This window comes from Bubalus kerabau, chromosome 1 (genome assembly GCF_029407905.1).
Source record: "Bubalus kerabau isolate K-KA32 ecotype Philippines breed swamp buffalo chromosome 1, PCC_UOA_SB_1v2, whole genome shotgun sequence".
NCBI classification, from domain to species: domain Eukaryota; kingdom Metazoa; phylum Chordata; class Mammalia; order Artiodactyla; family Bovidae; genus Bubalus; species Bubalus kerabau.
In genome coordinates this window covers 199,401,427-199,415,275 of record NC_073624.1, presented here as the reverse complement: position 1 = coordinate 199,415,275, position 13,849 = coordinate 199,401,427, and the positions used below count along the sequence as shown (strand labels likewise).

Genomic DNA, 13,849 nt, shown 5'->3' with positions numbered 1-13,849 from the left:
AAGGACAGAAATGGTATGGACCTAACGGAAGCAGAAGATGTTATTAAGAAAGGGTAGCAAGAATATACAGAAGAACTATACAAAAAAATATCTTCACGACCCAGATAATCATGATGGTATGATCACTCACCTAGAGCCAGACATCCTGTAATGCGAAGTCAAGTGGGCCTTAGGAAGCATCAGTACGAACAAAGCTAGTGGAGGTGATGGAATTCCATTGAGTTATTTCCAATCCTACAAGATGATGCTGTTAAAGTGCTGCACTCAGTATGCCAGAAAATTTGGAAAACTCAGTATTGCCTAATAAAATCATATACATTTAGATTTATCCAAATATTTGCATCATCTTTGCTCTTTATTACTTCCTGTACTTCTAACTTTATACACTGATCATTTTCCTCCTGCCTAAAGAATTCTATTTGGTATTTCCTTAAGTGCTACTCTGCTGGTAAGAAATTATTTTATTTTTATCTGGAAATGTCATTCCTGAAGGATATTTTTGCCCAGTTTAAAATTATTTTCATTCAACAATATGAACATGTCATTTCTTTTGACTTCTCATTTCCATTATCTGTATTGAGAAATTTGCTATTACTCCTTTGAAAGCAATCTGTCTTTTTAAAATCTAGATGATTTTAATATTTTTCTATATTTTCAAAGCAGTTATATTAGCATTTGCTTAAGTACAGATTTCTTTTTATTTATCCTTCTTGGGATTCATGGACTTCCCTTGTAGCTCAGTCGGTCAAGAATCTGCCTGCAAGGCAGGAGACCCAGGTTTGATTCCTGTATTGGGAAGATGCCCTGGCAAAGGAAATGGCAACCCACTCCAGTATTCTTGCCTGGAGAATCCCATCTACAGAGGAGCCGGGCAGACTACAGTCCATGGGTCACAAGAGTCGGACACAATTTAGCGAGTAAACCACCACTACCTCGGCGTGTCATAGCTATTCTTCCAAGAGCAAGTCTTTGGGCTTCCCTGGTGGCTCAGCTGGTAAAGAATCCACCCGCAGTGCAGGAGACCTGGGTTCGATCCCTGGGTTGGGAAGATTCCCTGGAAAAGGGAACCACTACCCGCTCCAGTGTTCTAGCCTAGAGAATTCCACGGACTGTATAGTACATGGGGTCACAAAGAGTCGGACATGATTGAGTGACTTTCCACTCACTGGGATTCGTAGGGCTTCCTAATTCTGTGACTTGATGTCTCTTACCAACTTTAGAAAAGTTCAGTCATTCAAAAATCACTTATAAGCTGTGCCACTACCTAAAGCAATGACTTTCATTTCTGTGCATTCCTTCATGGTGTCCTTCACATGTTTCTAAAGCATTTTTGTGATACAATAGTGGTGTAAATTGTATAATTTAAATAACAGATAAAAGGTAAGATTGATATAAAATGTGTACAGTATATATTACATCTATGCAAATGTATTGCATTTATGAAATGTGAAAAGGATTCACTAGTGTGTTGGCAGTTATCTTTTGTAGTATCAAAATAAACTGGAGGTTTATGTTTATAGCTTGCCACTTTTGTTGTAGATTTGATTCATCATAAAGAGTGCTGTGTTTCATTTACTAATGATTTATGAGTACCAAGAGTACAGTTTTATCATATTTAGGTTTTTTCCTAGTATGTCATAAGTAAGTGTTACATTTCTGCTGCTTTTAACATAAATAGGGCTCTCCAAGCTACCTCTCAGTGTCATTCAAAACATTTTATTTCTTTCCATTGTGTTACTTTTTCCCTCATTTATAAATGACACCTTAGTTGAGTCAAATGTTACCTTCCCTCAAACTACAAAGAAGCTTTGCTAAATTAAATTCATGTTTAGAAAATAAATGCTGAAGGCTTTTGTTAATTCTTGCATTTGAATGGTGAGTTTTTGCCTGGAAAATTCCTTTCAATTGTTGGGATGAGGGTGAAGTCACCTTAGATCACTAAGAGGTGCTAGGTTCTGGCTAGGACTCAGTATTGGAGGGAAGTCACTGGGACTCTTATTGTTTCGATCTTTAATGTGCAGAGCACATTTTTTTTCTGGAGCTAATTATTTACTCAAATGTTCTCCCTTCATGGACCACCCATGCCAAACTTCAGTGACAGTCTTCAGGGAATTAGAAGGTCATCTTGTCTTTCTTCTCACCTTCCCAGAGCTCCTCTACAGGCCAGAAGAGAAGCGGGAGCATTGACTTCTGTTGACATTTACCCATGCTAGGCACTGGGGTAAAAAAATGAAGATTTGAAGATCCTTGGTTCCTGCCTTCAAGGAGCTTCAGAGGTAGAATGTGTGTATGAAATGGGTTTAAACTATATAAAGTGATTTTTCTTTCATGCCAGTCAATGGCTTTGAGAATATGAGGTGGAGATCAAGCCCATTAAAAATGGCCGTGGAGGGGCAATCTCAGCTTCATTGAGTTCCTACTGTGTGCAAGACCCTGTGAGCAAAGGATTATTAGAAACATATAAAACTGAGGAACTGAAGTTCATCTGAAACTTTAATATGCCTGTTTCTATGAATTTCAAGTGTGAAATCACCCAATTATCTAACTTTAAGTCAGTGGCCACAAATGGTTAATTTAGGGAACATAGAACAAACTGTGGAAAATTCTTCAAGAGATGGGAATGCCAGACCACCTTACCTGCTTCCTGAGAAACCTGTTTGCAGGTCAAGAAGTAACAGAACTGGACATGGAACAACAGACTGGTTCCAGATTGGGAAAGGAGTATGTCAAGGCTGTATATTGTCACCCTGCTTATTTAACTTATATGCAGAGTATATCATGAAAAATGCCGGGCTGGATGAAGCACAAGCTGGAATCAAGATTGCAGGGAGAAATGTCAATAACTTCAGATATGCAGATGACACCATGCTTATGGCAGAAAGTGAAGAGGAACTAAAGAGCCTCTTGATGAAAGTGAAACAGGAGAGGGAAAAATCTGGCTTAAAAGTCAACTTTCAAAAAATGAAAATCATAAAAAAAAAAAAAATGAAAATCATGACATCCAATCCCATCACTTTATGGCAAATAGACGGGGAAACAATTAAAACAGCAAGAGACTTTATTTTGGGGGGCTCCAAAATCACTGCAGATGGTGATTGCAGCCCCGAAATTAAAAGACGCTTGCTCCTTGGAAGAAAAGCTAATACCAACCAAGACAGCATATTAAAAAGCAGAGACATTACTTTGGCAACAAAGGTCCATCTAGTCAAGGCTATGGTTTTTCCAGTGGTCATGTATGGATGTGAGAGTTGGGCCATAAGGAAAGCTGAGCACCGAAGAATTGATGCTTTTAAACTGTAGTATTGAAGAAGACTCTTGAGAATCCCTTGGACAGCAAGGAGATCAAACCAGTCCATCCTAAAGGATATCAGTCCTGAATAGTCATTGGAAGGACTGATGCTGAAGCTGAAGGTCCAATACTTTGGCCACCTGATGTAAAGAACTGACTCATTGGAAAAAAAACCCTGATGCTGGGAAAGGTTGATGGCAGGAGGAGAAGGGGATGACTTAGGACAAAATGGTTGGCTAGCATCCCCAGCTCAATGGACATGCATTTGAACAAGGTCCAGGAGATGGTGAAGAACAGGGAAGCCTGGCATACTGCAGTCCATGGGGTTGCATAGAGTTGGACATGACTGAGCAACTGAACAACAAGAAGCATAAATTGGGTTTGAGTATGATGATTGGGAAGGGGTGAGATGTGGAGAGCAAGTGAATATGGTTCTTGCAACTTAGAGTGAAAAAGGAGATTGATTAAACACTGATTGTATTCCAGAAATTAGGGGAAATCTATTTACTTGAGAGAACTACAATTGAATGCTGTGAAACCCTGATGATTCTTGCTGCACGCTGCATTGATCTGAGTGCTGAATGTGTCTACTTTGGCAGGTTCAGGCAACCTTTCCAAAAAATTCTTTGGAAAAAATCAATTATTTAATTGATCTATATATTTATGTTTGCTCCTATTCACTGTTATTTACTATTCATCTAGGCTGCCAACTTTTAAACAATCTTGGTACAAATGTTTGGTCCTAAACATTAGCAGATAGATGTGTTTTATATAACAGTTATGGAGTCCATTAACATGAAGCACTAAAGCGAAAAAAGAAATGAAAGAGATTTATAAGCATGTGAAATGCCCTCACCAGAGATAGTTGAAATAAATCCAAAGTCGGAGGAACATTTATGAAGTTACTACAAGCAGATTTATCTACTTCAAAACATGTTTTGTGGGACTGAAACATACCATCTACTAGGCTTAAGTTAAAAGGTAAAATCTATAAATTGACTGTCATTTATTGGTTTTGATGGTATCTCCCTGTATTTAAGGAAACCTAACTGTCAGAGAAGGCAATGACACCCCACTCCAGTACTCTTGCCTGGGAAATCCCATGGATGGAGGAGCCTGGTAGGCTGCAGTCCATGGGGTCGCTAAGAGTCGGACACGACTGAGCGACTTCCCTTTCACTTTTCACTTTCATGCACTGGAGAAGGAAATGGCAACCCACTCCAGTGTTCTTGCCTGGAGAATCCCAGGGATGGGGGAGGCTGGTGGGCTGCCGTCTCTGGGGTCGCACAGAGTCGGACACAACTGAAGTGACTTAGCAACTGTTGCAGAAGAGAGAAATCGCCATTTAAATGTTTCTGTCATGTGCATTCTTGGTAATAGAAATTGCCCTAATAATTTTTCTTTAAAAATTAGAAATTTGGGAAAGCTTAGATTATTAGTACTTGCAAGTGACTTTAAAAGACTTCTAGCACTACTGTTTCACAGAAATACCCAATTCTGAGCCCAAGTACTGGTAACAACAGTAGTCTAGAGGGCAACTTTTTCTTGGCTGCAACTAGAGATATTATTAGCATCTTCAGAAGCAAACATCATCTCCCGCACCAAAAAACGTTGGCAAAGTAAAATGGTGGCATTTGTCTCCTCGTTAAAACATCAGATTGACAAAGTCCATGTACTACTCCGTTTCAAAAAGTCCCAGCTCTTTTAAACACTGGCATTCTTATCATTTTGTGCCTTCAGTGCTGACTGCTGGCTAACGGTGTCTGTGTGGAGTTCTCCTTGAGTATCTTTCCCCATCAACTGATAAGCCAGTCGCTCCTAGGATTTCTGGTCAAGAGCAGTGCTCAAGAAAGAAAGCTGATAGTACATATTTGAAATTGTTGCAGTCCACATTCCTTCTCTTGTTCTGTTTATTTGTTTCTTTCTTTCTCTTTGAAGGTAGGTCTAAAGGCTACTTACTGCGCTTTCAGATGGAGATGGCCCGGGCACAGAGTGGCAGTTTAATACACTTTCCTTGGGAAGGAAAGACACCGACCCTGTAAATCTAGCCTGTATTTGCTGTCGTAGGGCTAATCCATGGCCATAAAATTAGAGTCAAATATAAAATAAATGGCAAGCCACTGTGTTCACATCAATCTATACAAATAAGCTAATGTATTATTTTAGGAGTGAAAACAATACTCTTAATAGCTCCTTAAATACGTGTTAAAGTTCCAGTACGTGCGAATTTATTTTTACAATAAAAATGTTAGGGTTAAGGAAAATAGAAAAAAATAATCAAAGCCCTGTTCTCTCGAAAGACGTACCTTCAGGGCTTTGTTGTTTTTCCTTAGCCTTTTGGTTATTTTGCTCATCTAACTTTTTATTTTTCACTGCATTTGATTAATAAAATACTCTCTGGGATGTCTTTTTAATATTTATTTAGCCTGCAGTAGGTCTTCGTTGCTGTATCTGGGCCTTTTCTAGTTGCGGTGTGGGGTTTCTCATTGTGGTGAATTGACAGGTGGGTTCTTTACCACTGGACCACCAGAGAAGTCCTGAGATGGCTTTTATGATGATGTGTAAGTCATGGCTTTAAAATGTTTTTGGAAGACAGAAGATGGTTTACAGAAGTGAAAAAGTGTTAAGTATTCTCTGCTGCCGCAGCAAAGACATTGTTCAAAAGGAAAGATTTTCAGATCTTGCGACCACTGCAGTCATTTTATTTTTTTCTTTTCTTTTTTTAAAATTTATTTTTAATTGGAGGATGATTGCTTTACAATGTTGTATTGGTTTCTGCCATACAACAATGTGAATCAGCCAAAAGTATACATAGGTCCCCACCCCCCACCCCACCCCATCCCTCCAGGTTGTCGCAGAGCACCAGGTCGAGCTCTCCGTGTCAAACAGCAACCCCCCCCCCCCACCCCGCTATCTGTTTTACATATGGTAGTGTCTGTATCTCAGTGCCACTCCCTCAATTCATCCCACCCTCTTCTTACCCTTCACAAGTCTGTTCGCTATGTCTCTTGTCTCTATTCCTGCCCTGCAAATAGGTTCACCAGTACCATTTTTCTAGATTCCATATATGTGCATTAATAACAATATTTGTTTTTCTCTTTCTGACTTACTTCACTCTGTATAGCAGGCTAGGTTCATCTACCTCACTAGAACTGACTCAAATTTATTCCTTTTTGTGGCTGAGTAATATTGCATTGCATAAATGTACCACGACTTCTTTATCCATTCATCTGTCAATGGACATCTAGGCTGCTTCCATGTCCTGGCTTTTGTAAATAGTGCTGCAGTGAACACTGAGGTACACGTGTCTTTTTCAGTTATGGTTTTCTCAGGGTATGTGCCCAGGAGTGGGATTGCTGGGTCGTATGGTAGTTTTCAGTCATTTTTCAAAAGTAGCAAGTGAAAATGCAATTTGAAATGGATGTAGAAAGAAGGCAAAAGAATCCCCAGTCCAGGCAGGCCCAGGTGTGGAGAGTCACCCATTTCTCAGGTGAGTCCTCTAAGCCCACCTGTTCTTGGGGTGATACCAGCTTCTTACACACCTGAGTTACTCCTCTGAGGGGCTGCCACACCAGCCAGACCCAGCTTCCATCCAGCACCTCCCAGCCTGACAGAGAGTGGTGATGTCTGGGGAAGGAAAAGAACTCTGCAGGGTTGCCAGCAGCCTGGAGGGGAAAGCCCCCTGGGGCTTCCAGCTGAGGACTTCCCTGCAGGGACAGCCACACTTGGTCTGTTCTCAAGCATAGGCCAGATGAAAGATTTTAAATAGGGGAGAAGGGAGGATTTTTTAGCTCTTTTTCTATGAAGCACCCATCATAAACTGATCTCAATGATCTGAAAAGCCCCTGAGATTTACACTGAATGAAGGAACGTGCCAGAGACACTTGAAAACTATGACGTTTTCAGTAACAGGAGTCAGTAGAGTCCTTTATGGCTCAACGTAAGTCCTGGAATTCTAGACGCTTGTGGCTTGGAGGGGCTTTCTGAAGGTAATACTTCTGTTACGAGTAGATGACTTTTCAGCTAAAATTCAAAATAATTAGGTGGTTACTAATTCCATCATAAAGTGGTTGCTGAAAATTCTTGCCTTCGATGACAGTTATAGAAAAATAGTTTTTCAGTTTTTCTGAATTCAAAAAAAACCAGTGGGAAATTATTCATCACAATGATGATTGGGTTTGCCTTGTTAAGAAGATGAGTACTGAGCTTGGAATTTCTGTGTCATCACTGAATCCTCAATTGTGCCAGTTCTAAATTTATTGATGTGTGATGGATCATTTAATGACTACAAATCCTGTCCCCCAACCCCTCCCCTTCCCCCACTTCCCAGGAGGCACTCTCTTTTTTTGGACTATGTTTTTCTCCAGATGTGTGCCCAGGAGTAGGATTGCTGGGTTGTATGGTAGATCTGTTTTTAGTTTTTTAAGGGACCGCTAGACTGTTCTCCGTAGTGGCTGTACCAGTTTACATTCCCATCAACCGTGTAGGAGGGTTCTCTTCTGTCCACTCCCTCTCCAGCATTTATTGTTTGTAGATTTTTTTTTTTTATGTTAACCATTCTGATCAATAGGAGGTGATATCTCATTGTAGTTTTGATTTATATTTCTCTAATAATTAGTGATGTTGAACATCTTTTCATGTGCTTCTTGGCCATCTGGTCTTCCTTGGAGCAATGTCTATTTAGGTCTTCTGCTCATTTTTTGATTGGGTTGTTTGTTTTGATGATATTAAGCCTCATGAGTGGTTTGTAAATTTTTGAAATTAAACCCTTGTTGATCACATCATTTACAAGTATTTTCTCCCAATCTGTGGGTCGCATTTTCATTTTGTTTATGCGTGGAGGCACTCCCTTTTTGTAATGTGACTTTGGGGCTCATTTCCTCTAGAGGTGGTATCCATTTCTCCTCTCCGTTGAATTTGGACTGGCTTTGTCTGACCAACAGAATGTGGTGAAAGTGAGGTGGTTTGAGTTTGTAAGCCTTGGTCTTCTGTGGTCTTGCAGTGAAGCACCGAGAGAGATGGCTCTCTGTCAGCCTGAGGCAGTGGGTCTAACCCACAGGAGACTGTGCAGTTGTATACAGCATATAGTGTAAGATTATATGATAACCGTGATGCTTCTATAAAGAACCACTCCAGTCAGCTCAAATGGAGCAGAATCAGGCAACCGCAGCCCTCACCAACTGCCAAACACATGACGGAGGCCGACTTAGACTGCCCACCTAGCCACCCAGCCAGCTGTGCGGGTGAACAAAAACCACACCAGCAGAGGAACTGCCCGAGCAACTTACAGAAGTGTGAGAGATAATAAGTTGTTTTTGGAAGACACTAAGTTTTGGGGGTGATTTTGTTATGTAGTAATAGATAACTGATACAACTCATCAAACCTTTTCACCTGTAATTGTGATAATAAGAGCTCATTTGCTTAAGGGAATTCCTAGTAATTTATCTGCAATTTATTTTTCTATTGTTCCTCAGGCAGAGAGACAGGCTCCCTGGGTAAGGAAAGCTGTTTACTTTCTTTTTCTTCTTTCTTTATTTTTACTACTTTTAAAATTGAAAAAAAAAAAAATTGAAGTATAGTTAATTGACAGTTTGTTTCAGATGTACAGCAAAGTAATTCAGATATATGTATATATATTCTTTTTCAGATTCTTTTCCTTTATAAATTATTACAAGATATTGAATATAGGTCTCTCAGGTGACTTGGTAGCCTCCTACCACATGGTTCTTGCCTGGAGAATCCCGTGGACAGAGGACCCTGGTGGACTACAGTCCATGGGGTTGCTGAGCAGCTTTCACTCACTCACCACAGGGTTGCCTATTCTCATTTCAGTGGCACAATGTATAGGACATCTCTTAAATATAGTCAGTAACCTTTTCTCCTTGTGGCATGAGGAAATGATATCTCCTACCCAAATATCAGAGAGACATTTCAGAGATTATTCTTCGGATCACTCATTTTAAGGATAAAGTAACTTTCACCCTGAGTAAGCTAATTTCAGATCATGAATACATTTTGATTTAAGTTGTAAAATGAATCAGAGGTAATTTGTTTCAGTCAGCCAATATATCATTAAAAAATATTTCCATTCCAAGTGTTACTTTATAAGTAAGATAAAGTAAAGCCAATGGGAAGAAAGGAAAGCAAACCAGAGTTACATTATCGCTTCTGATGAGGTAAACCCTGTGCAGAGGAATTATCCGGGAGCAGGTGTTCTCTGGTTGACAGGTGGGGTGGGGTTTTTGAAAGGGAAAAAACCTTATGAGGTGAGGAAGGGTACTGCAGTAAAACATGGTTTGTCTGAAACCCATGCATTTGACCATCAGTGAGGGATGTCTTTCCATCATGCCTGCCATCAGCTGCATCTACCTAAAGGGAGAATACCCAAACTTGGAGAATACCCTAAACTCGGGGCTTCACCTTTATACAGTTTGTCCATAACAATGCAGTGACTATGCTTTAAAAAAGAATCTATGTGACTGAAGATTTTTCATAAACTCTCTCCTCTTACCCAGATTCTTCTAGCTAATTCTGTGATGCTATTTGCAAATCCCAGTGTCCCAGGTATCTGACACTGACTCTGCAGCGGGTTTCTTTGTGAAACTTAGAGGAGGGAAACCCAAGAGGAAGTGCAGGGTGGTATACATGACAGTTATTTTGCACTTCTCACATTGTAATTCCTGCTTCTTTCATGAACAGGCACTGAAAAAGTCGTTGCTTTGAGGGACTACCTTTCAGTCTTCCACACAAGGAGCCGTGTATGTTAACTGCGTAACTGTAGATTATAGTAGATTTCAGCTGTCCTACAGGAATCTATAGATTAATGAGCATCTGAAGTAATAAAGACTTTAGTTGTTTTACATAATATGTAAGGGGACTGATCAGAGTTTGTTTATATCAAACAGTAAAATGTCATAGATTATTTTCAACTTTTATTACTACATATATTGATATCAGGGTTTTTTCTTGGAACTGTCTCTCCCCTTAATTGTTTGGTTGCCATTTTAGGGAGATTTAACCCTGATGCTGGGAGGGATTGGGGGCAGGAGGAGAAGGGGACGACAGAGGATGAGATGGCTGGATGGCATCACTGACTCGATGGACATGAGTTTGAGTGAACTCCGGGAGTTAGTGATGGACAGGGAGGCCTGGCGTGCTGCGATTCATGGGGTCGCAAAGAGTCGGACACGACTGAGCGACTGAACTGAACTGAATCTACATTTATCCTTTTTTTCCACCTAGTCATTTCTGTTTTCTCTGTTGGAAGTTGAAACATATAACATCATACACAATAAATTAATTTTTTTCTTTTCTCTCCTCCTTTTCTGAACATTTCTTCCCTTTAAAACTCAGTACTTCTGGTCATTATCTCATGGTTTTATCTGGCTTGGCTACTTTAGCTAATTAAAGTGGTTATTTATATAATAAGTATCATAGTTATCTTTACTATGTAACCTTGAATTAAATACTTTACACAGTTTGCACAAATATTTCTACAGAGTAGAAAAGAACACAATAGAGCTTCCCAGATGATATAACAGACTGAACACATTTGTCTGATTTTATTCCCTCCTGATAACCTGTGAAAACTACAGTAACATGATTTAAAATAAAAAATAAACTCAGCAGGGCCAGGTACAATAGGAGAAGAGGGCAATAGTTTTGCAAATCAGAAAGCAGATGGACAGGAGGCATCTTTAAAAATGCAGGAAACCAAATTCTAAGCCTGGACTAGAGAAAGCTGGGAACCAACCTGATTTCCTTGCATAGTCGATCCTCAGAAGGCAATGCAGGGGCTTCTGGAAGAGGAGGTTTGAAGTGAGGAGCAGGGTGAGGAGGTCTGGTGGGAACTGTTGTGAAGGTGGGTAGATTTCATGCCTTGCTGCCTCTTCATTCTGGGAACCAGCCCCTTGTCCAGCCCTGCAGAGCACGGGAGGTTTCTTCCTTGCAGAGGGGAAACTGAGGCTGCCTGGTCTAGGGGTGGGAGTGCCTGACAATGCTAAGGGTGGGATTTATTGTTGTTCAGTTGCTCAGTCATGTCCGACTCTTTGAGACCCAGTGGACTGCAGCACACCAGGCTTCCCTGTCCTTCATCGTCTCTTGGAGCTGATAAGGCTACTGTGTCAAAACAGGGAAATTAAGCATTTGCGCTCTGGGTGATGATTTCTTTCAACATTTTTCCCACTTAACTCTCAATACAAGAAGTCAGCTGTTGACCTTCTAGACAGGAGAGAGAGAAAAGTATTCCAGCTGGAAACTGATCAGCCCTAGAGGAAAGACCTGGGGGCTTCCCTTGTAGCTCAGTCAATAAAGAATCTGCCTGCAATGCAGGAGACCTGGGTTCAATTCCTGGGTTAGGAAGATCCCCTGGAGAAGGAAATGGCAACCCACTCCAGTATTCTTGCCTCGAGAATCCCCATGGACAGAGGAGCCTGGCAGGCTAGTCCATGAGATTGCAAGAGTCAGACACAACTTAGCAACTAAACCACCACCAACAGAGGAAAGACCTAAACCTACTAACATCAAAAGTTCCCCAACAAACAACCTAGCCAGATCATTTTACATTGAAGGGCAGTATAGATGAGCCTAAACCAAACCTTTAAGACTTCCAATCAGCTTTCTGTCTCCTCATATTAAATATAAGTAGACCGTCAAGGATTGCCAGATATCTGCAGGATGTTATGAACTTTGAAGATAGAAGCTAAAATGATCCAACAGGTTAAAATGCAGCTTGGGGAAATCAGAAGCAATGCAAAGAGAAGAAAACAATGAACAAAATACTAAAAGATTATTAATATCCTCAGAGAGTTAAAAAAAGACACCATATTTTGAAAACAGATGCTTTTAGGCAAGAGCAAACAAATGGAACAAATACTGAAAATCCAAGCGCTTTCAAAGAACAAAGCACAATTTTTTAGGAATTAAAAGCATAATAGCAGAAATGATATTAGTGTTGGAATTATAAATGTTGGTAAAGTTGAATAAATTTTCTGAAAAATACAGAAAAAAAGACAAGAGGAAGGAAGCACCAAAAAATAGTTTCAGAAAATTTTCCTAGAATCAAAGAACGCGAATTTTGACTGAATGGGCCTACTTGATATCCAGCTTCACTGATCACAGTGATCCATATCAAAGGATACCATGCTAAAATTTCAAAATAGGAAGATTCTACAAGTTTCAAAAAAGGAAAAACAAGGTGCATCCAAGGAATCAGGGATCAGGATTATTTCCGACTTCTCACCTGCATCACTGGAAGCTAAAAGACAATGGAAGAAGGACTCACAATTCCGCAGCAGAGTTACTTCGAGCCCAGAATGCGTTGTCAGCCAAAACATCAACCAGGCATAGAATAAAGACATTTTCAGACATGAAAGTTCTGAAGAATTTTACCTCCCATGCACTGTTTGTCAGGAAGCTCCTGGAGACCCTTTTCACCCAAGCAAGGCAGTGAGTGAGCCAAGAAAGAAAGAGGAAGACCTGGTAGACAGTGCTCAGAGCTGGATCATAGGAGCTGGTGATGCAAACCCTCAGGATAAATGGAAACAGGGATATCCGCACACAAGGTGAGGAGGGAGACTAGTCTGACTGGAGCAGTGTGACTCGAGATAGGGTCCCTTGTGCTGCTGTTTTCTCCTCATGAACTTGTTAGAGGCTCCATCCCACCAAGACGAGGGAGTACAAGTGAGACCAGGAGACCTGAAATTTAGACTTGGAGACAGGCTAAGGCTGGTCAAGGATGACAGCAAAGGGAGAGCGGAGAGCTCCATGAGGGAGATCTAAAGACAAAACCATATCTCTAGATACATAAGTATAGATATAAATCTGTGAGTAAAATGTTTTAAAAGGCTTTTGGGAAATGTCGGAGGAATGAATAAGAAACTAAGCAAATCAATTAAGCAAATGAAAGGCAAAGGCAGTTATTAATGTCAGGAAAAAAAAGATTATACAACATTGAATATATTTAAACAAAAATTATACTATAATGATACAGGATGGATGGGAGGCTGTGAAGCAGATGGATGGTGGTGAAAACTGAACCCTTGATAAACATAACAGAAAGCCAGATGATAATGTCTAAAAACAGGGGAAGGAAAGATGGCATAATTTTATATTTAGTATTTGCTACATAATATTTAGGAGTGATGTATCATGATACCTGCAACTTACTTTTTAAGAATTTATCTGAAGTGTATGTATATTGTTGTTTAGTCACTGAGTCGTGTCCAACTCTTTTGCAACCCATGGACTGTAGCTTGCCAGGCTCCTCTGACCATGGGATTTCCCAGGCAAGAACACTGGATGGGTTGCCGTTTCCTTCTCCAGGGGATCTTCCTGACGCAGGGATCAAACCTGTGTCTCCAGCATTGGCAGGTGGACTGATTACCACAGAGCCACCTGGAAAGCCCATGTATTTTTATATATACACACACAGGCATATATATTTATCTGACATTTCTTACAATAAAAAATTAGGGATAAAGGTCTATGATGTAGAAAATGATGATGTATAAACACTGGAAGCAATAGCTCAGAGTGGAGCTCCCTGAAGATGGAGACTA

General features: G+C 40.3%; 1 protein-coding gene across 1 annotated transcript in view; it reads right to left on the bottom strand.

Annotated features, from left to right (window-relative positions):
• PPIC (peptidylprolyl isomerase C) overlaps positions 1-11,207 on the bottom strand; it is a 34,216-nt gene extending 23,009 nt beyond the window's left edge. Inside the window, exon 1 of the mRNA XM_055549632.1 lies at positions 11,044-11,207. Within this exon, the coding sequence (XP_055405607.1) occupies positions 11,044-11,058 (15 nt within the window). The 5' untranslated portion in view covers positions 11,059-11,207. The remainder of the gene's footprint in view (positions 1-11,043) is intronic.
• Positions 11,208-13,849: the final 2,642 nt, after the last annotated feature.